Below are 26,674 nucleotides of genomic sequence, written 5' to 3'. Positions count from 1 at the left end.
CCTGTGTTTCTTACACAACCTTCCCTCCTTTCTTGTGTTGACGTAACATTGGTTCCGCGTTCGTGTTTTTGTTTTGTTTTCCCTCCTTAGAGCATATGCTGTAGTCACATTTTCTGATTTACTTATTTCTTTTATGATACGTGTTCATCTAAATACGTGGACGTTATTCTAAATCTCGAAAAAACACCAACATATAGCTGCCAAATAGATCTGACGCTAACGCTAACAAAGCCACCGATGATGTTGGATTGGAGTTATTGTTATCATATGAAGTAAGTGAGGCGCCTGAGGCGTTTAATTGTTTTTAGTGTATTAACAGGCAATGAGCCTAATCTTCATATTTTGTTTTTCAGATAAAAAAAGATTGGAAACAGCCGGTAGGTCGACTTCCATTGCTCTATGTCAATATAAGCATTGCGGCAATGTTTGTGATACTATACAGCTACAGATATATGCATATTGTGCATATTTACTTGACTATACGTGTTATAATGCAATAATATCAAAAAATGAGTTGTTGATAGCAGCTACTATGAAATGTCATTTCAAGCCCCTGAAAATACAGTATTTCCCATCTACTGTATGGCTGTGTCTCAAATAGAATACTATACTTTGTACACTTCAATGTGTGTACTATGTACACTGCCTACTTAGTTCTTCAGGGTGCAAATTTTGGCGGTGTAGTGCTGTCTCAAATCCATTACTAATGACAATCGCAATATTTATCCACTTTATCTTCTTCTACATTCCTTTTTAATTACGAATTGTAACCAGCAAACGCTGTTGTTTCAGTGACCGTGGGGATGATGGAACCTCACCGAAGTGAAACATGCGAGCAGAGTTTTTCGGACGTTGGCCTGCTCGTCTCTCACAGCTGTTCGGAGAGACAGACCGTTCCTCACAGTCAAGGACATTTAGGAACATTCAAATGTTCTCAATGCGCTGAAGCCTTTTCCCAACCAGGTGCTTTGAAATACCACTTTGACACCGTCCACACACCTCTTGAACATGAAGGCCCGTTTTCCTGCTGTGAACAAGACTGCCAGTTCCGCAGCTTGGATCGTGAGGAATACCAGTTTCACTTGACATCCACGCATGGTCTCCCACTTATTCCATGCACTTTCGAGTCCTGTAAAGTGTCTGTTCTTACACAGAGTGAAATGGAGACTCACAGTAGGGTACATAAGCATTTTGGCTGCTTTCATTGCCAGTTTGTCACCCAAACGTTGGAAGAATGGAGTGACCACCTTTTGGAGCACAACACTGAAGGTAAAATGAATAGACTTTGGGTCAATCCCCATACTACCCCTTAGCCCTTATGGGTACGGGACTGTGAAAGTTTTGGGAACCACTTTGTTAGGGTGTAATACAGTCATGTAGGACTTTGTCTCCAAAAGATGAATGACATTTTGCATCATCTCACCATTGAAAAGATTTGTGTTATATTTAACCATATCTCCGCATATCTGTTTACAGGTAAGATGCCTACAAGTGCAGGCACAAATGGAGACCACCAAATTCAAGTCTCTGCTTCAGGTTCCAGTCAAGTCTGCATATCATCAGAACTAGAACAGGGCAACGAAGAAGAAGCAGCACAACAAGAGCACAATGTGAAAGAAGTGGGAAAGACGGTGGAAAAAGACACACTTTCAGCAGTGAATGCCACACTATTGCCGACTAAAGGTACGTACATGCAACAATGCTAACACTACATTAGACTACAAGCTCATACGTGTTATTAAAATATGACAATGACAATATCTGAAACATTAGCACAGGAAAATGTGAGCACTCCCTATAAATGATTAAACTCTGATAAGAAGTTACAATGACAATATAAAAATGGTCTTATACACATAATATTTTGACATTCCTAACATAACCATAAGAGCAACATTGTGTCTCTACAAAGGATCCCTCGCCACTTCACTCTATCACGGTTTTCCAAAATATGATAGGAAATAAATAATAAAACATGCTATTTCATGGTTGAAAATGGCCTATTATTAGTCAAGCAATATGCATATTTAAGCAAATTACACATTTTTTCCCCTGAATTAAGTATTTTTAAGCATAAAAATGACTATAGGAACTAAAATGCAAATATAAGGCATTCAGAAGGAATATTAAAAGATGTTATGGTGATATGTAGTATGCTACACTGGTCACTAGGTGCCAGTAATGTTACTGTAATGTTCGTGTGAGACACAAGAAGCACCAGACACCAGATCAACAGGCTTTTATTGCAGGCAAGCACAATAATCCCTGACACGGGCTACTGTTGCAGCCGTAACCCACACCTCGATAAAACTCAACTTTGAACCCCTAACGTCACTTCCTGTCCATCCCCTACTCAGCTCCCCTAGATCTGGAACACATTGACAGCAACACACACGAGAACAAGTCTTATTTATTTCTTAAATGCCTTATTTTCTTTAATTATGTCTACTAGATTGGGTAATATAGTGCAAAGGTGACTATAGTGTTGTTATTTAATGTCTAGAGGGCTCTAATCATGTTAAAACCCTTATTTAGAAGGTTGGAAACAGGTTTCCTTTTCCCTTAACTATGAAACTATTTGATTTATAAGGAATAAGGAATCCAACTTACTTTGTGGTGAAGTGAACAGTCACAGCACAAACCAATACAAATGCAAGAGAATGACATCTATGTGTGGATATTAGCAGGATGCACTCACTCACTCCACAGTGTTTGTGGACATTATTAGGTAATTGCTGTGTAATACTGCCAGACCAAAAATAAATTCCTGGTTTTGTGGATACATATCATGATTTAGTAAGTTCTCTCTCACATCATTTCTGGTTTAAAACAAATATTTCTAGAAATAAACCTGTGTTCTGGAAGAGCAATACAATCTAGGGACAAATATGAACTGCCCATGTCAAATGCAGGCTACTGGTTTTATTGTTTATATCAAATACATTTTCATATGCTACACCCCCATGGAATAACCATGCAATGTAACGATGAAGGACACATACAAGAATGTATTCATGCAGACTGATTTAGTGTTAGAAGCGCTATTTTCATCTGCTGCATTCATTATGTCGGACGAAAGATAAGCTTTCACTTCTGTTTGATCCCCTTGTTTTCAGCTATTTTATGTCTTTATGCAACACATCATGCACACTCACACTATCTGAGCACATTATTTCAACGGCATGCACCATTCTTCACATTAGTTTGCATTGTACAAATATAGTCCGATCACTGGAAATGGTGCAGACTGCCGCTAAGTCACATGGTTGCAACCCAGCAATTGTATACTCTGACAGGGTTGATCAAAACTGAGCTTCTAGTTTTTGTTTGTAAAGGCAGAATTTTTGATAGTCATTCAATTATACAGGTTTACTCAATGTTATGGCTGGCAAAGTCGTGATTTTTATTTTTGTGACTTTAGTGAAGAATCATTTCATGTTGTTTTCCTTTAGACTACCTCGCAGAGGGGGCAGAGCACATGTACCGTACCCACATTTGCCCCAAATGCCGGCGCTGTTTCAAAATGCGTTCCCATCTGCAAGAGCACCTCCGTTTACATTTTCCTGACCCTAACCTGCAGTGTCCCACATGCAAGCGGTTCTTCACCAGCAGGAGCAAACTACGCACACACCGACTACGTGAGGCAGGTGAAAAAGTCCATCATTGCCACTTGTGTGAATATTCCGCTGTGGAGCGGAACGCAATCCGCCGCCACCTTAGCACCATGCATGCTGATGAGGCAGAAGATGACAAGATATGCTGCAGCTATCCTTGTCCTACATGTGGCCAAAACTTTACCCAGAGCAGGTCGTTGAAGGCTCACATGAAGACTCACAACGTCCAACCAGACTGCAAAACTGCGGTGGCTTGCTTCCAAGAGGGCTGTGCTTTCCAGACTTTTTTACCCAAGGCTCTTGTCCGACATGCCGCAGAAGTGCATGAGATCAAGGCCGTGGAATGTCGACATTATGCCTGCGGTGCCATCTTTCCAGGTGAGAAGGAAATGGAGGCTCATTACAGGACCCACCTCGCCTACCATTGCTCTCAGTGCGATTTCTCATGTTCCAATAAGACCGCCTTCATCCAGCACCGGCGCCATGGCCATCCAGGAAGTGAAAAACTCTGTTGTGACTTTTGCACCTTTTTCACATTTAACCCTGTGGAATTTGAGCAGCACATTGAACACCTGCATGCCAACGAGAAGATCCATCAATGCCCTCAGTGCAGCTATGTGACCTCACACAAGAGAGGCTTGAGGCGACACATGCTGAAGCATAGTGGTGAGAGCGGAATTGTATTTTAATGTTTGTCCTATATGATTATGAATGATTACTTCTGTATATGTTTCTGTATATTTTTTCAAGGTGAGAAGCCGTTTAAGTGCCGCCTCTGTGACTTCCGATGCCGCGATGTTTCCTACCTCTCAAAACATATGCTCACGCACTCAGATGACAAGAACTTCATGTGTGCTGAATGTGGCTATGTCACCAAATGGAAACACTACTTAAACGTCCACATGAGGAAACATGCAGGAGAACTCAGGTAGCATGTCGCCTTTATTATCATTTCTTTTTTCAGCATGCTACTTTCTGCTTTTCAAGACCGATATGGTACCGATAACTTTTTTAATATCTACTTCATTAAATTTAGATTTAACTGTAGTTTGTGCACACCTGGAGGTAAGAAGGACTTAAACAAATTTGGTTTTGACTAACTGTGTCTGTTGATTTGTCGTAATCAAATATGATGAATATGATTCAAATATGATGGGTGATTCCCATTTTACGCAAGGGGGCGCATTCTCTGCAAATGCGTAAAGGATGGGAATCGCTACAGCGTAATTATATACCTTCTGCAATCTAATGGAAGAGCATTTAATTGTTCTGTGTTACAATCTGTGGAGCTGTCGAGTGCTTGACCCCGGTGGAGGCCTGTGGAGACAGGCCTGGGTGGTGGAAAATAAAACTACTTTAATAAATCAGGTGCCGGAAAAAGAACAGAAAGCGACAGAGGCAAACTGCTCTGTGAAAAACATACACAGGAGACTAGGCAGTAGCAACAGGTCGAGGAACCGTCTAGGTGACAGCACAGGCGACGTACACAAAGGTAGCAGGCAAACAGACAATGAACCAGCGCCGTAAAACTGAGACGGCGCTGGTATAAACCCCACTAATTGCAATTACACACCAAAATAAGAGCGCAGGGCAGAAAGTGCTCGCTTCTATCATATAGAAGTGTTTTAATTTCTATGGCCTAACCGATTACTCCATTAATTGAAACAACTAGCTTCAGATTAGTTGACTAAAAAAATTGTCATGATTGTATTTTTGTGTAGATTTATTGTTTTACTGAAGCTATTTGACAAACATTTACATTTTTAACGGAATATTCAAGCAGCAACCTGATGTTTGTGCACTTACCGGTATTTGCTCTGATTTTTTTTACTTTTTTTTGTGTCGAAAAGTGTTTTTGCGTTTTGAATTTTGTGAACTGACTTTTTTTTTACACCGAATTAGGCTGAAAATGTCATAGAAAAAAAATTTGTAAGCAAAATGCATGTGTTTGAAGTTCAGTTTGCTGAAATATGGTGTTTCAAGAAACTATATAAAAATTCAGTGCAAAAAAATTGAATGCAAATAAATCTGATGTTTCAAAACTCGATTATGCTTCCGGTAAATCAAGACTGAATCAATCGATCAGGTCTCAGAATCAGCAAATCAGGTATAAAGTGCATAGGCACGTGACACGGGTCTTATGAAAACTGGAAGTGTATATGTGTGTTTTGAAACATAAGATGTATTTGCGCTGAATTTTTATAAACTGAATCTTAAAAGACTGTATTTTAACAAACCGAATTTTGGTTGTGAAATTTTTTCCAATGACATTTTCAGCATATTTGAAGTAAAAAAAAAATGTAATTAACAAAATTGAAATGCACAAAATTCTGTTGCATAAAATCAATGTCTAAAAAAAGCTTTGGTAATAAAGAAACAAATTAACCTTGCATGTTTTCTGAGGAAGGATGGATATCTGACAACCCAGATGTGTTAACCGCATGTAAAAATGTAAAATTTATTCAATCCAGGTTGATGTGCCAAAAAACATAGCTGCACAAAAATGAATAAGCCCTTCGTTGAAGGTCCATGTGCCACCATTTTTTAAGACTAAGTACCTTTTTCACTCTTCCAGGTATGAGTGTGATCAGTGCCCATATCGTTGTCACCGCATGGACCAGCTGAAAAGCCACAAACTTCGACATCAGGCCAAATCGCTTATGTGTGAGATCTGTGCCTACGCCTGCAAGCGCACGTATGAGCTCCGTAATCACATGTTGGCGAAACATTCTGCAGAGGGCAAACAAGCATCTCTGTACAAGTGCAAATACTGCACATACACAACATGTTTTCGCCAAGCCCTTCAAAATCATGAGAATTGTAAACACACCAGGCTGAAACAGTTCTGCTGCGCTCTCTGTCCCTATTCCTCCTTCAGTAGCATCAGCCTCTTCTTGCACAAGAGGAAAACCCATGGGTACGTACCGGGTGACAAAACCTGGCTGGAGAATTATGCAGCAAAAGAAAGGGAAAGGAACTCATCTAGCATGTTATACAATGTCTGCAATGAGCCACCGACATCCAATGAGACATCTAAGCTGTTGACTGAAGAAGCTCCAGCAGATTATGGTGCCAGTGAAGCTCCTGAAGCTGTTGGATCACTGAATGCTGATCTTGTCGGGACTAAAGAGGTTACCAATGAAGGAATATCAGATAGTCCACTTGGCACCAGCCCAGAGTACTGCACTCTTGTTTTAACAACATTAACTGCAGACTATGAAACTGCTTTTTTGCCAAATGAAGACGCATCCCCTTTACACTATAATAAGTCAGTCCAAGAGAAAGAAGACGGGATTTCCATGGTTAATAAAGAAGGTAAAAAAAGTCCAGTGGCTGACAGCTATGAGTCGGAGCAGGAAACTCTAGAATTGGATAATGATTGTGGCAGTTCACAATCCCCACCTGTGAAAAATCACCTGTTAGAACGTTTGAAGCCCAGGGGAACACAAGAAAAGGACCAAGCTGACGCGATGGTTTTGGAGGGAAGAGTTCAGATGCTTGTGGTGCCAACTAAAGATGGTCATGGCTGTGACAGATTATCTTGTATGACCAAAAAGGAGAAAATGTTAAAGCTACCACAGCATCATGAGTGCCAGGCATGTGGTGCTCAGTTCAAACAGAGGCAATGTCCTGCATTTCCAAGAAAAATGCAAACTTTTAGTGGCAAGGCAGTCACACTGACAGAAGACAACCTCACTCCGGGCACTTCTAAAAAGCTGGCAGGAACAATTTCACCTGAGGAATGCCATGTTCAACAAAAAGACAGAGTATCTTTGCGTACTTTAGCAAATTCCAAAAGTGCCTCTATGTGTACTGAGGCAGATCATCAGCAGAGCAACACACGGACAGAAAATCTGCCGGAGGTTCAACATGAAGACATTTCAGTACAGAATGGGAAATTTATGTGCAGCCTGTGCAGTTTTTCATCAGTCAGGCTTGCAACAGTGGATAGACATGTTTCAATTTGCCAAAAGCGGTTGCAAAGAAAAGAGAGTAAGACAATCTCAAAAGGCAAAGACAGTACAAGTAAGCAAATCAGTGAAGAAGAATCTGGAGAGGAATTTGGTAAAAGACCTGGAGAAGTTTCTTCTGCTTTGTCTAAGGGTGGATTAAGAACAGCTTTTCATGAACCGGGAAAGCCCAATGAGTTGCGCTGCTCCCTGTGTCCATTTGTTGACAAATCCAAAATCTATTTGACCAATCACATCGATAAAAACTGTAGGCCAAAGCATTTAAACCAGGGCGCTACCTTCACTAGCAAGCAAGAGCGGGGAAAGACACGGCTAAAACAAAAAGGTGCCGCACCGCACACATGCCGCTACTGTCCTTTCAGCACCACAAGGCGCTATCGCTTGGAAGAACACGAGTCTCTTCACACCGGAATCGGACGCCACACCTGCAACATCTGCAACAAGACCTTTGGAGCCCTGACCAAACTGCGTCAGCACAAGGTGCGCATCCACGACAAACAACCTTCTCAGGCTTGCGCGCTCTGTGACTACCACGGCTACACCCTTGATGACGTGAGGAGGCACACCCTCAGATGCCACACGGGGGAAATGCATCATATCTGTGCTCATTGTGAGGCTCGCTTCAGTTCAGAAGTCGCTTTAAGAAACCACTGTAAACGTGTGCACAAGCTCCAAGTGCTTTTCTCATGCAAGCAGTGCGACTACTCTTGTAGCAACGAGGCCACACTGAGCACCCACCAGCAGAGCAAACACCCACCAATGAACTGCACCACCAGCCAGGAGTCTTCGGAGACAAAAGAAAGCACCAAGGCTCATCGGAGAATCCACCTTGCACAGCAGTGCCAGCTCTGCCCCTTTGCTAGCAAAACAAAGCAGCTCCTCGCACAGCACCTTCTGGATGAGCATGAGGAAGGGGCCCTGCTGGATAAGCCTCTCAGGTGCAGCAGCTGTCCATTTGCTTGTCAGCATCCGCTGGTTTTGGAGCAGCATCTCCGCTCGCATGGAGGCAAGTGTGTGTACCAATGCACCGACTGCAAGTATTCCACTGGCAACAAGCAGAAGATGACGTGGCATGTTCGCATACACACCGGGGAGAAGCCTTACAGGTGTGAGCATTGTAGTTACACCTGCATTGATCCATCAAGGTTGAAGGTAAGTGTATATCAGGATATTATTTGAATTGTGATCTTTTTCTCAAACTCTTTGCTAATGATGTCAAATCTAATATAGTGGCACCTCAGTTTTCATACAACTTGGTGTTTGATGAAAATTATTACCAAAAATATGTCTTGGTTATCGTACAGCCAAACTAGTCCGTTTGCCCACATATCATTCCGCTCCAGCATACCCCCGCGACCCTAATTACGATGAGCGGCATAGAAAATTGATGGATAGATAGGCCATGCACTCTGTATCTTTTTTTTTCAAAAGGCAAATCCATGTTACGACCTCAAGAAGTTTTAAAAACATGAAATATGTGCACATGTTCCATATAATGAATTACTATAAATTCACTGCACCATGCAAATGCTTCATATTTCTTTACTGTTAAAGCTGCATATGAGGGTTCATCAAGAGGAAAAGAAGTACCTTTGTCCCGAGTGTGGCTACAAATGCAAGTGGGCCACTCAACTGAAATATCACATGACCAAGCACACAGGTGAGATCTGTTTCTGTGAGGCATAATGTTCTTCATATTCATAACCTGATATTTATAACCTTCAGACCCCCCCTCCTCCCACTACATATTATTCACAGCATCTTTGAATGCGTCTTCTGAATGCCTTATATATATTTATATACTATATTTTAGTTTAGTTTAGCCATTTTTATGCTTGAAAATGCATAATTTTGGCAAAAAATACATCAAATTTGCTTCAATATGCATATTTTTGACTAACACTAGGCTGTATTCAACCGCAAAACAGCATGATTTATTAATTCATATGTTTTTTTTTTAAAACGAGGTAGAGTGAAGCCGCGAAATTCAAACCGCAAAGTGGCAAGGGACAACTGTACACCCCTCACATTTCAGCCATTTTATTACAATATATCTTTTCAAAGGAGAATACTATACTGTAGAAAGGAAGCTTGGGATATAGTTTAGAACAGTCAATGTACAGCTTGTATAAGTGTCATTTCTATAGTCTGTCCTTCAGAGCATTTTGTTGTCTTCAGCATAATTGATGGTTCTTTGCACTTAACACTTTAAACAACATTTTTTTCCCTTTATTTTTTTGTCACATGAAGGCTGAAATAACATTTTATTTATGTATTTTCCTTTAGGAATACTGGTGTACTTTGTTATGGCTGAATAATGAAAAAGAAATTGGGGAAAAACCTCCCACAAAATCAGGCGTTTAAAGCTATAACTTGGAAAATGCTTGTGAAAAATACTTGTGGTCATTCAACACATTTGTATGCAGGTTCATTGTTGAGAATGTTATTCATTTATGGTCCACTGTAGGTGAGAAGCCATATGCCTGCGATCAGTGTAGCTACCGCACCAACCGAGCCGATGCCCTCCGTGCCCACCAGAATACGCAGCACTGCGATGTGCGCTCCTACGTCTGTGAGAAATGCGGCAAAGCTTTCAAGACAAGTTTTATACTGAAGACTCACCAGCGGCAGCACAGTGACCAACGCTCGTACACTTGTGGCTTGTGTCAAAAGGCCTTCCGGTGGCCAGCCGGCCTCAGACATCACTTCCTCTCACACACCCAACAGCAACCTTTTCGCTGTTGCCATTGTTCCTACAGGGCCAAGCAAAAGTTCCAAGTCATCAAGCATTTACAGCGGCACCACCCAGACATGCCAGCGGAGCAAGGGGTGGTAAGAGACTCAGAAGCTGGCAGCCTCACTCTGAAGGAGGCTTTGGAAGGAACACTGAATGACAGAGTAGTGGGGCAGAGGAGGAAGAAAAATGACTGAAGACCATCACAGCGGTACAGTATCTTAAATATTAATAATGAGCCACTTCATCTTATTGCAGTAGTAAAAATGAGCCACCTTGTCATCACTTATTCTGTATTTGCAGTGAATGCCTGAACACGAAATCATTTTTGCTGCATAACAATACTACTCAGCAGTCATGAACATTCACATTTACATCATTTGTTTATATGTTAAGGCTATAGCAAGCATATATCAAGTCAGTAAATAAAATAACTTGTGCAATCTAGTACATTGTGGGTTCAAAGGAGGATGTTTGTCTGTTTTTGTACATTCCATTTCTTTTTTTCCAATCAGAATGTTGGATGTATATTGAAAGGCAAAACAGGCATGTTTGCCTTGTACATGCTCAAGCAAGGGAATACCGTTCGTCCGATAGATAACTGGTATTGCGCTAATAAACAAAGTGGTTGAAAAATGAGATGCAAAATTTACATTTACAGTTAGTTTTCTCTTCCGTGACAAAACTTACAGTCTAGCATCAAGTACTGAAGATTGTTCCCTTTAACCAATGGTTTGAAGTCGCTGTTTGAAAATCAAATAAAAAATTCCGTAGGGCAGTGTTTCCCAGTTCAGCCAAGGCACATGTTTTATATTAGAGAAAACTAACGGCACACTACTTAACAAAAATGTACGAATGTCACCAGGTGGATACACAGGTCAATTCTGTACCTTCTACTATCGAGAAGAAGAGTTCTTGGAGGAGTACTAATTGTTCTGCCTGTCACTCTTCGTCACTGGCAGAGATAGATGAACGAAGATACATTATTTGTAGTAAATTAAGAATAATGTTTGGACCAATTTAGTGAAATTTGAACATTTCACATGGCATCCTAATGTGCCAGTTGGGAATCACTGCCTTAGGCAACATTCTTTTATTTGTGGAAACCGCCTATTATGAGTTGAGTGGTTGACTCGCCTGACTTGTGTGCAGGCGATGAGGATTCAGTCCCCACTCAGTGACGTATACATGGTTGTCTGTCACTGTGTGCCGTACGAACAACTGGCGACCAGTCCAGGGTGTTTGCCCAAAGTCAGTGATAGGTTCCAGTTCTAGCGACCCTGAACAGGAAAAGCTGTTCAAAGTGTACGGATAGATGGATTCCGATTATGACATCCCAAAGCACTTTCCCAAGGTCAGATGATTACACCAGTGCTTCCTGATCTCCCCTCCTTCATGTTGGAGATGTTGGAGTGGTGACAACAAACACATACTCAAGTTCTTCATGTGAGGTCCGAGATACTGATATTAACAAACAATGAAGACGGAGGGATGGCTGTTCCATCTCTGGAAAGCAGATGGATGTGACGATATCCTGTAACAGAGATGAAGCTTTTGAGTTACAAATTGCCTGCCTATGAAATCCTTCTTTTATATTAAAAAAAGCCACACCGCTCACCTGATTGGATACATGTAAATGGAAGGGTGTACTGTCCAATGAAATCATTTTTGGATGTCTTGTCATAATCTTCAACCACAAAGCGAACCAGAGCCAGATCAGGAGTATGGATGACAAAATTCAAAGTTTGATTCCACACAGGGTTAAAACCTGTAAGAGAGAAAGCAACAATGACGGCACCAGTCAATTGTATGCATAAATAAATCATCCAATCATACTGTAGGACATTAACCATTGTTGTTAATGTGACTGGTCTCGTCTTTAGCCTGGTCCTGTGGCACTCCATAGACCTCCACTCTGACCAAAGGGTCTACGATGGAGCCCTCTTTCTGGTTCACCTTTGGTAGCTGCTGCCCACTAATCACCTGATAAACATAAAACATAGTGTCATTAGAAACTCAACGCAATTACCTGTTGTGAGTTGTATTGTATTATCTCAATTTTCTTCTGATAGACCCAGGAGATAGAAGTCATTAGCTAACAATAATTAAATAACCCGACATTTGAAAGAGGCAGATTGGCGCGGTGTCTACTGTCTACATTGATGTGGACTCTGCATTGTGGTGAAGTGAGAGCTGAGCTGAAAGGAAAAGCTCACAATTTACCAGTTGATCTACGTTCTTACCCGCACCTATTGTCATGAGCTTTGGGTAGTGATCGAAAGGATGCGGGTCCAAGCAGCCGAAATGAGTTTCCTCTGTTAGGGTGGCTGGGCTCTCCCTTAGCGATAGGGTGAGCAGCTCTATCATCCGGGAGGAACTCGGAGTAAAGCCGCTGTTCCTCCACGTTGAGAGGAGCCAGATGAAGTGGTCCAAGCATCTGGTCAAGATGCCTCTTGGACGTCTCCCTGGTGAGGTGTTCAGGTCGGAGAGATTATGTCTCTCAGCTGGCCTGGGAACGCCTCGGGAGCTGGACGAAGAAGCTGGGGCGAGTCAAGTCGACCCGGCTCCACATAAGCAGAAGAAGATGGATGGATGGGTGGACATTTGAAAGAAATATATAGTACAGCAAACTATGTTTGACTGGACTATTTTCCCACAACATGCCCATATAGCATATTTTTCCCCAAAAAGGGTAACCCCTAAAATCCCCTTGTTCTTTATTCTGTTTATATTGCAGATCATTACTTTTTGTATGAAGTTATGTTTGCAAGAGGAAGAGCTCTCCGAGATCAGTGTTCCTTAAAGGGTGGTTGGCAGATCACAGGTGGTCCCCCAAAAATCTCACATGGTCTGAGGTTATTTGTCAACTTTTTGGTCTTGCCCACTGTTGTGGAGACGTTTGAATGGACGAGACTTTTTCTATGAGGTGTCTTTTATCCACATAACAAGTTCTGATTAGGAGGACTTTCCTAAAGGGACGGGACTAATTTGTATGTTTCATGGGCACATAACCAATCTGGGGTTTCTGGAACTCTCCCGGTTAAAATACACATACCTAAAAATTATGAATTGGTCACGTGCTTGTCAAGGGATAAACTTGCCAAATTAGGAGTGGATCAAATACTTATTTCTCCCACTGTAGATAGATTGGCCTGTTGTTTTGGGATATTTAAAGAGTAGGTCGTCTGAATGTTTTTTATTGTGAAGTGGTCATTTTTTTTGGAGAAAGGTCTGAGAAACCCTGCTGTCCATGCTTTAGTCAGTTTACCTGTATGGATAAGCGTAATGGTTTGTAGCCTGGCTGCTCCTCTGGTTTCTCTGGGTTGAACTTGGTGTTAATGTCTCTCATGAAGCCAGGCTTGAGTACATAACCACAGCGGCCATTCTGTCTAAAAAGCCCGTCGTTCAGGTCCATTTCCAAACCTGCTGTCTGGAAGTTCAGTGCCACTTTGGGAAAGGTGGACATTTTTTCAATGAAATGCACATTGGATACATGTAATGCAAGACACAGACGTGTAGTTGTTTCTATAGGTTGAATTTGCAAAACTACAAATTTCCCTCACCTATTTGGCATCCCACGTTCCACATCTCCTGAGGATTATAGTTAGAGGAGTCAGTCCTGAGGCCACTAGGGTAAATCCTGCTTAGCTGTACTGAATTATGCTGCACAAAGTCTGTTCCTGAAAAATAAAAAAAAATCAGAATCACACATGTGTCGCAGATGCATCTATGAACAGATGATTCTGCTTTTCTTTCCACTAATGTGGCGCCACGTATTTTGTCATTCATCAGATACGGCGCATTGTCTCATGTTACCTGCTTCCTTTGCAAGCCTCTTGGCCTTGGACTCGGAGAATGAAGACATCTCATTGCATTTCAAATTCAGAGGAGCACGTTTAAAACCACGAAAATGGACACTCTTGCAGTAAACCACCAAATCGGACAACTCTCTTGACAGGTTGGACTCGGATTTCTGAGCGATGACCTACGAAAAAAATTTGTATGATGAGCAAATATCATGTAATCTGGCAGACTGAACAGGTGGAAATAATAACACTCCAGCCCTTTAACTTATAACTTATATATATTCCTCCTTCCTTGAAACAGCCCTTAAGCATGTGTGTCTTTTGTGTCTTTAAATCATGTGTTTTATAGAGACTGTAGAGCTGTTTCCCTCCTTTTTATCTAGCGGTAATCCCATTAGCTCATGTGGTAACTATTGCTACAGCTTTACTCACTTACTCCTCACTAAATCAGAGGTCTTAAACTCATGACCCGTGGGCTGCAGTTGGACCATGTGTTGTGGCTGCATACTTGACATCAAAGTTTAGTGTTTTCGTGTGGCCCAGACAGTGAAATGAACAGTAGGGTCACTACACAGAACACCGACTACAATCACAGTGCAAAAACAAAAATGACAGCACAGCATGTAACAGGTAAGTAAACAAACATAGGACAACTACTCCTACTACTACTAAACATGCAGCTTTTTATAAATCATGTGCCGCAAGGAACACTGGTAAGCTGCAAGCACCTCCAGCAATACCAGTATTTTTGGAATACACGAAACCCTTTTTTCGTGGAATACTTGATGCGGCCCAGACTCAACCTAGAGTGGCCCCAAGCTAAATTGAGTTTAAGACCCCCCACTAAATAGTCTTAGGTGTTTGGCTAGGTCAGGGGTCGGCAACCCACGGTTCCTGAGCCGCATGTGGATCTGCAGTCTCCTTGTTACGGCTTTCACGCCAAGCTGTGTGATTTATTTTTTTAACACCGAAGTGGAGGAAACGGGCATTTTTGAAAAGAGTTTGAAATATCCAACTCACAAGTCCATGAGTGCGTCTAGACTGCATTCTGACTGCTGACTGGATGAGCAAGCGAAGGGGGAGGGGGGGCCAGTGTGTCCAGTGAGACAAGAAAAAGATGTCTTGTGAGTGTGCTACCCCCACAGTAAGCTATCCATAACCATCCCATAATACATCCCTAAAAAGAAAAAATCTGGGAAGTAAAATTCTGAATTGACATATTCCTTACCCATGTGCTTGGTATGTGGCGGGAAAATAGTAAACAACAGAAAATGTAACGTTGAAAGACATTTTCAAAACAAGCACTCGGCTTTTTCTGAAAACCAACTGCAGATGTGCGTAAGGGAGCGATTTCGGAATTACCGCGGAAGGTTGAGCAGAGAAAACATACTTTCAAGGAGTGGATGAACGCTCCTAACTCAACTACAGCTGCTAGCGTTATGGCTGCACATGCAATCAGAAGGAGGTGGGAGCTGTTCACAGATGACGAATACGTGAAAGAATCATTCATAAATATATCAGAGCATATTTCCTCCAAATTAAAAAAATAAAAAGGAAATTATTCAGAAATTGAAAGAAATGCCTCATGCCGCATTTATAGGCAGATATGTGAATTCTGATGGGCCTTTTTATGTTAAAGTTGGCTACGTTTTCTTATAATTTTACAGAAATATAGGAACAACTCAAAAAGGCCGACATAGTTCAGTGTTTAAATTATTTGAATGTAGGCCTACACATGCACGCCGCACTGTTAGTTGAATTCTGCTGTTGGAACAGGTCAAACTAAAAAACGATTAAAACTTTTAAAAGTTTATAAACTGTGTAATGTTTTGCGGCTCCAGCCTATTTTTCTTTACTGGAAGAGGAGGCAAAATGGCACTTTTGATGGTAAAGGTTGCCGACCCCTGGGCTAGATGAAGTTTCACCAACATTTTTACCTTCTCGCTGTGGTTCAAATCCTCAGGTGCGGATAGGTCTTCGACAGAGCGCTTCTCAGCACTGCCGTTGGCCATATCCTCTTCATCACTAATATCTGCCAGAGTTTCATCAAGATGACCACCGATTTTCTTGGCTTTCAACAAAATCTTTCCTTTCAGTTCCTTCAAACACCAAGAAGAGTTTAGAGTTAGTGTTCTGTGCTGCATGGAGAACTCGTAAGATGTCAGTAGATTTGTGTGTGCTAAGAGGACACCATCTTCCTGCACTTTACTGTCATTTTGCAGACACATACGCATTTTGGATTATGGAAGGGATTCATGACTTGCACGCACTGATGTGCCATTACTTTAATATTGATTCCCTAAGTGCTACAGCATCTGCTAATGGAAAGCAATTTGAAGGAGGAGGTAGAGCAGGTCATCTGAGATCGGAGGGTTGGCGGCTCAAACCCAGCTTCCTCCATCCCAGTCACTGCTGTGTCCTTGTAAAGCTTTGGATGTCTAGAAAGGCACTACATAAATTCAATTAATAATTATAATTATTATTAAATCCAATAGATACCCACATATTCACAGATTTCTTTTCTCTGCTTTAAATTGTAAATCATTTTTTTATGGTAACTTAAATCTCGGCCGCGCGGTGGCATGTTGGCCACACAATAAGGAGCTCTGGATTCAAGTCTCTGTTGGACATCTCTGTGTGGAGTTTGCATGCGTATGTCCGTGGGTTTTCTCTGGGTCCTCCTACATTCCACAACGTATCCTGCCAACGTATGAATTTATCGTACTCAGAATTTGACTCTTGAATACGCTTGTATGCTATACATTTTGTTGCATTTTGCTGGTTTCAGTTTCGGGTTTAGTGTGTACAGTACAAATAAATACAGTAAATACTGTAGATGTGATCAATTTCTCAATAGTATTTCAAAGCGGGGGGGGCCAAACATTTCTGTCCCCCAGTGGGGTCATGACAGAAAATAAAGAACCACTGGATTAATTGTCCTCTAAATTGTTCATAGGTATGAATGTGAGTGTGAATGGTTGTTTGTCTATATGTAGCCTGCTATTGTCCAGGGTGTATACCCCTGTGTATATGCCTAAGTCAGCTGGGATAGGCTCCAGCATACCCCCGTAACCCTAGTGAGGACAAGCGGCATAGAAAATGAATGAATGATCTTTAATCTATGCTATCTACAGGGGAAAAAGAGTGCTGCAGCTATGAATCCAGTAGAGTTAACCGTCTCACAGGTCAATTTATTCAACATTTTCAGCAGGAAGATACTTTGACAAGACATGATGTTGTGTAACTGCACATTTTGTAAGTAATACTGTATGACTAATTGTTTTTTCATGTGTAAAACTGGATTTTAGATATGTTTAAAAACTGTGAAAGTCATATCATAGGGTTTAGTGTATCAAAATAGGTATTTTTAAGGCTTTTTATGGGTGTGTCCATTAATCCTGGGAGGTCTGGAACATAATCCCTGCAAATAGTGGGGATCTACCGTATCTATCTCCACTTGCATCCTTTGATTTTTCAAGTTTAGACACCCTTGCTGTACAGTGATGATATACTGTATGTGTTGGTATAGTGATGGTAGTTATACGTGTATGTTCACTGCTAGAAGGTGAGGTAAGTCGTTTGTCTGACCTGTGGAGAAGGGAGATGCTGAGGTGCCTGTCCATCCAAAATGTTCCTCAATAGTGTGTCACCTAAGATTTGGCGAAGGTGCCTGGCCATTATTGTCTGTTGTTCCACACCACAGTGGTTCTCAACGGACAAGATGACTGGAAGGTCTGATGTCTGTACAACAGGAAGGAAAAAACACAAATCATATAATGGCAGAATTTTGAATTGACACTTGCTTTTGTAAATTTGATCATTTCAGATTAAAGTTAAGATTTCTATACACTTAAAAAAAAAACAGGTATCAAACAGCACCGGAAGCCCTAAAAGGTAATGTCCATCCATCCATCCATTTTCTATACTGCTTGTCCCCAGTAGGATCATGGGTGAGCCGCAACCTATCCCAGCTGACTTTGGGCGATAGGCAGGGTACACCCTGGACTGGTCACCAATCAATCACAAGACACATATTCACACATATGCACAATTTATAGTCTCCAGTTGGCCTACCAGGGGATATTCCAAAGGAGATTTGAACTAATCTCCATACTATAAAGCTGACTAACCACAGGTTGTCCATAAAGTGTCTTTAGAATTTAACACCATTCCATTTACTTCTGCTTATCCGGGTCATAGGGGCAGTAGGGAAGTCCAGACTTCCCGTTCCCCGGCCACCACTTTCGGCTCCACCGAGAGGACCCGAAGGCGTTCCCGGGCCAGCTGTGAGACATAATCCCTCCAGCGTGTCCTAGGTCTGCCTCGGGGCCTTCTCACGGCTGGGCATTCCCGGAACACCTCAACATGGAGGAGTCTGAGAAGCATCCGGACTAGATACCCGAGCCGCCTCAACTGGCGCTTCTCGATGTGAAGGAGCACCGGCTTTACTCTGAGCTCCTCCCGGATGACCGATCTCCTCACCCTATCTCTTCGGGGGAGTCCAGTCACCATATGGAGGAAAGTCATTTCAGCCACTTGTATCCGTGATCTTGTTCTTTCGGTCATGACCCAAAGCTCATGACCATAGGTGAGGGTGGGAACATACGGTAGCTCCACCGGTAAATTGAGAGCTTTTCCTTCCGGCTCAGCTCTCTCTTCGCCACGGTACAACGACCGCATTACTGCGGATGCTGCACCGATCTGCCCGTCGACGTCACGCTCCAACCTTCCTTACATTTCCCTCCCTCACTTCTGAACAAGACCCCGAGATACTTGAACTCCTCCACCTGGGGCAAGACCTCACTCCATACCCGGAGGGTGCAGTCCACCCTTTTCCGACTGAGAAGCATGGCCTCGGATTTGGAGGCGCTGAGTCTCATCCTAGAAGCTTCACACTTACCTGAAAACCACCCCAGTAAACGCAGGTCACAGCCTGATGAGGCCATCAGGACCATATCGTCTGCAAATAGCAGAGAAGAGATCCTAAGGCCCAATGTGGCTTACAGCCACACTGCTCTGTCGGCACCCAATCTCGTCTGACAATTTAACACATTTATTACAAAAGCAAGTTAATAGACAAACCTGTGGTCATTATAGCATAGCCTCATCAATGGCATCAGGGATCTTTTGCTTCAGGTTGCTGATGTCCCGTATATTTTCCTTTCACAATATTCTGAGGGAATTGCATCAAGTGGACTGTTCAGGTTGTCTTAGAAGACTGAAGCAAGCTTCATGAGTTCATGCTCACGACTAGATAGGACAGCACTAGTCTGGTGCAGGATCCAAAGTATTTACCCTCTAAGGCAGAGGCACGCCCCAAACAAGAATGATTTCACTCTTTTGTGGTGCAAAACGGCAGTCGTTATGATACAGTGGGTAGTGGAACCCATGTGGAACCCATGATGCAGTCCCCAATGTGACTTTGATAACAGTAAATAGCTCATTGATTGCTCTTATAATACATTGTTTAAATTGTAAAGAGACTCTAGTATTGTGGTAATCTTCGCACCATGAATGCATATTCTTTGAGTGTTACGATGATGTCTTTGAAAAGGATCTTGGATGTCAGAGTGTGACCGTGATACACCACTGGCTCCCCATCACTGCCATCCCAACAGTCCACTTCCACACAACGACAGCCTCTCTTCAGTGCCCTGTATGTACACCAGCATAGCAACTTATTTCAAGTGACTTTATATTTGACATCCATCTTGTGTGTTGTGACCAGCAGGACTCACTGGATGTATGCTTCCAGGCTGCTCTGGCCCCGCAGCTGGTCCTCCAGCAGGTACGTATTATGTGAGGAGGAGATGAAGTAGTGGCTAAGTGGCTGGCTCATGTCCTGGTAGATGCCCAGATGCTCTGGTCTGAATATAGAGCCCTCCTGGGAGCACAGGTACATCTGGAAGCCTTCTAAGGACATGATACCTTGCTTCTTGGCTGCACAAAGAGAGAAGTGACACATGTATACTATCTTCATTGAAGCTGTGAAAGCTCACAGCAAGAAAGTAAGACCCTAATTGGATAAACAGCAAAAGACATCACTTCCTAGGGAAGCTGAGCTTCACTGTGGGTTTATGGAGCAGGGTTTTTGACTGACAGCAGCCAGAGGAGTGAGCAGTTTATTTTCCCCCTTTCCGCCATGTGACGCACTCACGCATATTCAAGGGGAGACATCAGTCAGAGCAGACGTGAAGTCTCTTTTCTGGAGTTAATTGTTTCCCAGCAATTCATTTCCACATCTATTTTCTCACTTTGTACATACTACATTGTAAATAAACGACATAATTATAGCGTTACTGAGTTTTGTCCGTTCGTTGGTTCATTAAATCATAACCCTAGTTGTGGGAGGAGTAGCTTGCTAGTTAGCCCAGACACCATGTCAGCAGACAACGTTGCTAAAATCATATTAAATGTATGTCAGACAACAATGAGTGCCCCTGCTTCAAAGACCAACAGCCGCCCCTGATGCCAATGACTGGGCAGACTACAATACTGGGGAACTTTACCAAATGAGTTTTATATCTGAGCTTGTGGTCAGATCAAGCAGACAGCAGAAATGTGACAAGGTATTGATTGGTAATTGCTTATATAGGCGGTCAGATGACAACTTGACCTATAGCTAACTATTACTGGAACAAGTGTAAAGGTTGAGAAGACACCTCTATATGTATGGGTCTTCTAGCTGATACGGTACGACTAATACAGTACTGACTTGCAACACATCAGTCTGAAAGTTTGATGGCAGAAGACTGAAGAATGCCAATCCAGACACAACCCTCCCATTCATCCGGCATGGCTGGGTGTTGCGGCACTGGCCGGGAATCAAACATCGTCTGCTCAAAAGGTAGCTTTGTGTACCATCACACTACCAGGGCCAAAATTAAGATATGAAATTTCTAGTTTAGTAACATTTCCAGCTAATACCTATAAAGATCAGAGTTAACAGAATTTTGTCAATCAAAGTCCTTGTGAATAATCTCCAACCATCATTTTCCAAGTAATTATTCTGGATACTTCTGATCTATTTGAGAGTAAAGGTTAATCACTGACCTGCTTCAGACGGTTCATAGCGGTCAATCAGCTCTCGAGCATGTCGGGTGCTGCCGTCTCCCTCCTGTTGCTCCACCTTCAAGAAGCTCTCCAGCTCCTCCAATATTAGCTTTTCTCCATTTCCAGAGTAGTCCTGGAACACCCTCCACACTTCATCCCTCTGGGTCAGCATCTTATAGAAGAGGACAAACTGCTCAGATTCCAAAGAGCCACTTTCTGATTGGTCAGCCATCTGTGAACCAAGAGGAAGAGCTCGGTTTATACACGAATCTGACAACCAACACTTTCACTTGAGTGGCCCCAATCAAATTTATACCGTGAAGAGATGGAAGGCATGCTCGTCATTCATGTCTACATTCATCATCTTCAACAGTGTCCGCACTTCTTTGAAGTTCATCTTCCCATCTTTGTTTTTGTCAGCTTTGTGAAACCAGTCCCGGACCCACCTGACAGAATGCTCAAGGAAACTTGGATTAGAAGTTTTCTGAGTGACTCAGATCATGAAAGGAAGAAGTTTTGCATCAACCATCCCACAAACAGATAATCCCTGTTTGGGATCAGGAATCTAAAGAACTGACCTACAACACAAGAAGGATACTGATCAAGCCTCTGTTTCTCATCCATAGTTTGAGCCTTGTTAATGAGCTTACGCAAACCCCGGATCCAGGCCTGTGCCTCTCCTGGGGACTCAGCCACAAGGTCTAGGTTGCCTTGGCGACCGTGAAACACCAAGGTAAAACAGAGGTCAGCAGAGAACTCCTCCGCGATGCTCAGCAAGACCTCCGACTGGTGGCCCTCACGCACAGCTTCTACCTCACTCACTGAGACTGAAACAAGAGGAGGGAGTGTAGGAACAAGTGTTGGAACCATGTCATTGTCAAGAGTGAAGTGATAAGGAAACAACAAATCTGTAAATCAACACCAGAAACATAAGAAATAATAACCTCAAGTAAATAAAGTGGAACTCGTTTAAGTCGGATTGGCTGACTCACATCGACACAAACGGTCAACGTAAATGGGTGATAATAACAGATTTTTCAACCTACAGCAGTTTGTTGACATATTATTAATACATTTCCCTGTCCTCCATGTGTGCAACATTTGAATGGGTGCATTTTGTTTGTTGCGGAAAGGGGAGTGAAAAATCAGCTGGGAAGTGTACCACGGAAGAAGATAGGATCTTTGGTCCTCTGCCGGAATGTTGAAGGTAAACAGATCTTTTTTTCTTTAGCCTCTTCCACCCTTTTTTATCTGTTTTTTTATTGACTTTGATTTAACAAGAAATCTGCTCTTGCAAAAACATGTGAGCAATAATGATGAAGTTAACGATACAGTGGAACCTCAGTTTTTTACAGCAATTTGTTCCAAGAAATCAGACGAAAACCGACACGTATGAAAACGAGTACATTTTTCCCAAAGAAAATTATGTAAATTCATTTCATCTGTTCCAAACACCCAAAAAATAATGGAAATAAACAAAAAAAATTATAATTATAGTTTTAATTATAGTTTTACATGCAGACAACTGGATTGACTTATGAAAACCGAGGCAAATTTTTTTTTGAAAATTTTAGTGAACATTTTCGACAAAAAACGAATAATTCAAAAACTGGGCCGAACAAAAACCAGGGTTAGACTGTACCTCAATACATGTCGACGTCAACTGACCGATTCTGCATCTCAACTTTGATGTTAACTCAAGCGGTCGACCACGTATGCCGACGTTGGCTTCAGCGGGCACTTTAGCACAGTGGAAACCGTTTCATTTCTTCTTCTTTCTTCTTAAATAATCTTTGTAATTTTTCTTCTCGTAATATTATAACTTTATTCCCATGATATTTTGGCTTTATTCCCAGAGTATTATAACTTTTTTCCCAACTTCATTTTATTAATATGACTTTAAAAAAAAATAACAGATTTTTCTTTGCTCTTTCAATGCTATGCTACTAAAATAATTACTATAATATTATTATTTTTCTTCATAATATTACGAGTTTATTCTCGTAAAATTGCAACTTTTTTCTCCGTAATTTTACAAGAAGTCAAAATATTATTTTGACTTTCTTCTTGTAAAATTACAGCAGTTTTTTTTTTTTCATTTCGGCTGTTGTTTTTATATATTTTCCAACTGTTTCAAATTTTATCTTCTTCTCCTTGACTTTTATTCTTGTACCATTATAACTTTTTCCGCAACCTAATTTTCCAAAAATAACAACTCTATCCCTTGTTTGTTTGTCATAACATTACCACTTTTTTGTTTAACGTTTCAACTTTATGCGACGTAATTATTAATTATTATAATTATTTTTCCTCAAAATATTACAACGTTATTCTCATAAAATTTGAAAATACTACATTTTTTTACCATATTTTGAATTTATTCTTATAAAATTACTGCTGATTTTTCTAATTTTTCTTGTTAAACTATATATAGAATCTGCCGCAGGCCAATATAAAAAGCTGCGGGCCACAAATGTCTCCCGGGCTGCACTTTGGACACCCCTGGCTTAGGCGGAGTCGACTCTAAGGGGTTTTCACAGTATATCAAGAAAATGATGTGGGGTTTGCTACTTGGGGAACTTTCACTAAGACCCTCTGTAAGGGTTGATCATGTGACTTTAACAACACGTCATGTCGCAGTACAATCATGGATGCAAAGACGTACACACACTGTTATGTACTTACAAGTGGAGTGGCCTTTCCCAACCCATCGGGACTTGTACCATATACTCAGACCGTCGTCCAGGAGTCGGAAATGTCGCTGCTTCTTCCATGTTCGGGACTTAACCTTCCTCAGGGTCGATCCTGCCGTCATCACCTTGATATCAGGGTCATCCTGAAAAGCTGGAGTTATATACAGTACATTTTTAGAGAGTCTGTACATGCAATAAATATTTCTATGGAATTAATAATAAATGGGGGAGTTTGCTCAGGTAATGTAAGTACACTTCTGTTTTTACCCCCTTTGGAAGTAACGCACATGTACTCACATTGATTTTGAGACTCCATTTGTTGCCCCTCAGTCATACCAATGGAAATTTACTGAAACAAATCAAATGTTAGTGAATTTGTTATTCCAAGTCATTCCAAGACATTGGACATATTCCAAGATTACGACATGAATAATGACAGTACAGTTTTTATTTAGACCAGGAGGGATCTTCAATGTTTTCCAAGCCAAGGACACCTAAACTGATAAAGAGATGGTGCAGGGACCTCCTGCTATTGATACGCTCTATGCTCACATTTAGCCAACAGCAGTCCTATCTGTCTTTGTATATACAGCATGTATCAACATAACAGAGCCTCCATGAAGGGAACTTCCTGTGCTAATTGTGAAAAATATCCTTGTAATGTGTCCCAGTCCAGTGTATCATTCACAAACAATCAATAACGATGTCCGTGAAGGAAAGCCAGAACAACAAAATGTGGAAATATCATCTTGGCTTGCACATCTGTGAAAAGATAGATAGTTACCTGACTTTTAACTTGGACCTGACATTTTTTTACTCGTAAATAGTCTGTAATTCCATCATCATCCAAATTCACTGCAAATTACTCAAAAGTAAGTCATTAAATTAATTAATAAAAAATTAATAATAACATCAAATTAACAACTAAAGTATTAATAATAATGAATACAACAATAATTACATAAAATAATAATTGAAGTCATGATTGAATTATTTAATTAAGTAAATTAAATGTAATTAAAAGCAACTAGTTATAGTTGCTTTCCCAAAAAAGTAATTGAACTAGTAGCACAATTACTCCTTCACAACTATAATTAGTTATCATTTGCATAACAGTACATGAAGAAATGCTGCTTATCAGTAAAAGTAAATCATTTAAAAAAAAATCAAACTGCATCTGTGTTGTTTGCTGATAAGTGTGAATGATATGCTTCCGGAAGATAGTGAATCTGTTCCTAAGAAGTCCCTCATTTCCTGTCACTGTCTCCTGAAATAACAAAGATTCACTGTGGCGTTCACAACCACGAGTGTTCCCACACACTAATAGGGATGAGACGCTTTCACATCATTTGAAAAGTGAAAATGATCCTTTCACGGTTTCATCCCATGTTATGCTGATGTTTTCGACTGCTGTACGCCCCACGTTTTATTTTTAGTGCCACTCGTGTGTTTTGGGTCATCACACTCCTAAGGTGAGATGAGTCATTGCTAAGCCACAGTGACACACACACACACACACACACACACACACACACACACACACACACAACCTGACCAGATGGAATGTGGGACTCACTCATGAACAGTAACGGTTTTGTTTAGTGTGTGCTCCATTGGAGCATGCATAAGGTAACATTTTTCCAAACTCTTTCTCTCTCTCTCACACACACACACATTCCTCACACCCATGAAATCCATGCGCAAGTCTTTGCTGCAGACGCTCTGTCCACAGTAAATAAGAACCAGACACTGTATAGATGTGACGTCAGCTTTGCAAAGCATAATCACATCTTAAGACAAACTAACAGCATTTACAGTACATATTTGGACACACTAACGAGAATAAACGGGAGTTTTACCAGAATTCAGCAAAAGTGCAGGTCCACTGGGGATGAGTCACACATCCAGATGTGGTCCTGTGAAGGCTTCACGTCCTTGAGGGTTAGGATGCATTGTGGCCCGCTTGAAAGAAGACGGTGTTGTGTTAAGGGAGCGTTTGAATCCTAGGAGTGTCCACTGAGAAATCTAGCCCGACCAACTCAGGTTTCTTACGCTATTGCACACTGGACACAGACTGACTGACTCTGCTCCTCCTCCTCCTCCTCCTCCGCCTCCTCAGCAGCCTGCCTTCCTTTCCTGCCACTCCCTCTTCCCTGCAAAGAGCACTCAGTGCATTAGCCTGCTTTGGGGTTATGGATTATACGGTGCAATATTCTAAATAAGACTCTGTGGCAGGGGTGTCCAAAGTGCTGTCCCAGGGGCCATTTTCAGCCCGCATTTCATTTTTTACTGGCCCTCTGCATATTCTAAAAAATAAAATAATAAAATACAAAAAAATAGTAAATTCATTACGAGGGATGTCCAATAATAACGGCTGACCGACATTATCAGCTGATACTGGCATAAAATGAGATATTGAATCATATTGGTGTTGGGTTTTTTTGCCGTTTTTAGCCTGGCCCACTGCTTTTCTTTGTTTTAGTTTTTTTTTTTTTACATACAGTTTTCATTCAATGTGCTTTATTTATTTTCATTTATATTGTAGATTCTCAAAACTATAAATGAACACATGTGGAATTATGTACTTAACAAAAAATGTGAAATAACTCTAAATATGTCTTATATTTTAGACATATATTTTATGTCTTATATATATATATACAGTATATATATATATATATATATATATATATATATATATATATTTTTTTTTTTTGATGGCACTGCAAACCCTTGGTGTTCTCTCAGTGAGCTTTATGAGGTAGTCACCTGAAATGGTTTTCACTTCACAGGTGTGCCTTGT

The 26,674-nt window shown here is 41.3% G+C and overlaps 2 protein-coding genes across 3 annotated transcripts; one reads left to right on the top strand and one right to left on the bottom strand.

Annotated features, from left to right (window-relative positions):
* Positions 1-48: 48 nt before the first annotated feature.
* Positions 49-14,720, top strand: znf142 (zinc finger protein 142). Of its 2 annotated transcripts, XM_054787400.1 has the most exons (9): positions 49-272; positions 354-377; positions 793-1,269; positions 1,477-1,683; positions 3,453-4,280; positions 4,365-4,542; positions 6,190-8,737; positions 9,140-9,245; positions 10,053-14,718. In XM_054787400.1, exons 3-9 carry the CDS (start codon positions 804-806, stop codon positions 10,514-10,516), a joined length of 4,797 nt encoding a protein of 1,598 aa, XP_054643375.1. In that variant the 5' UTR covers positions 49-272; positions 354-377; positions 793-803; the 3' UTR covers positions 10,517-14,718. The 2 variants fall into 2 exon arrangements, with proteins under 2 accessions (XP_054643375.1, XP_054643376.1); XM_054787401.1 differs by lacking the exon at positions 793-1,269 and having other exon boundaries at positions 10,053-14,720.
* Positions 9,549-25,944, bottom strand: LOC129187748 (1-phosphatidylinositol 4,5-bisphosphate phosphodiesterase delta-4-like). Its single transcript, XM_054787402.1, has 16 exons — positions 25,731-25,944; positions 24,169-24,220; positions 23,864-24,022; positions 21,777-22,005; positions 21,495-21,624; positions 21,179-21,410; positions 19,864-20,065; positions 19,635-19,779; positions 17,714-17,866; positions 16,063-16,224; positions 14,136-14,304; positions 13,883-13,999; positions 13,588-13,766; positions 12,170-12,302; positions 11,938-12,087; positions 9,549-11,853 (listed from the first exon to the last, which is right to left on the bottom strand). Exons 2-16 carry the CDS (start codon positions 24,203-24,205, stop codon positions 11,762-11,764), a joined length of 2,289 nt encoding a protein of 762 aa, XP_054643377.1. The 5' UTR covers positions 24,206-24,220; positions 25,731-25,944; the 3' UTR covers positions 9,549-11,761.
* Positions 25,945-26,674: the final 730 nt, after the last annotated feature.

Source organism: Dunckerocampus dactyliophorus, chromosome 9, assembly GCF_027744805.1.
Source record: "Dunckerocampus dactyliophorus isolate RoL2022-P2 chromosome 9, RoL_Ddac_1.1, whole genome shotgun sequence".
In the NCBI taxonomy this organism is placed as follows: Eukaryota; Metazoa; Chordata; class Actinopteri; order Syngnathiformes; family Syngnathidae; genus Dunckerocampus; species Dunckerocampus dactyliophorus.
The sequence above is the reverse complement of the archived record's forward strand: the minus strand, read 5'-3'. Positions and strand labels throughout refer to the sequence as shown.

What these genes read in the sequence shown, in the direction of transcription:
- LOC129187748 (XM_054787402.1), bottom strand. Translation starts at nt 24,205, where the DNA reads ATGACTGAGGGGCAACAAATGGAGTCTCAAAATCAAT. An exon ending in AGCCTGGAAGCATACATCCA is followed by an intron (nt 19,780 to 19,863) that starts GTGAGTCCTGCT and finishes GTGTACATACAG; the next exon opens with GGCACTGAAGAGAGGCTGTC. An exon ending in CATTACGCTTATCCATACAG is followed by an intron (nt 12,303 to 13,587) that starts GTAAACTGACTA and finishes TATGTTTATCAG; the next exon opens with GTGATTAGTGGGCAGCAGCT.
- znf142 (XM_054787400.1), top strand. Translation starts at nt 804, where the DNA reads ATGATGGAACCTCACCGAAGTGAAACATGCGAGCAGAGTTTTTCGGAC. An exon ending in AAACATGCAGGAGAACTCAG is followed by an intron (nt 4,543 to 6,189) that starts GTAGCATGTCGC and finishes TCACTCTTCCAG; the next exon opens with GTATGAGTGTGATCAGTGCC. An exon ending in TCACATGACCAAGCACACAG is followed by an intron (nt 9,246 to 10,052) that starts GTGAGATCTGTT and finishes GGTCCACTGTAG; the next exon opens with GTGAGAAGCCATATGCCTGC.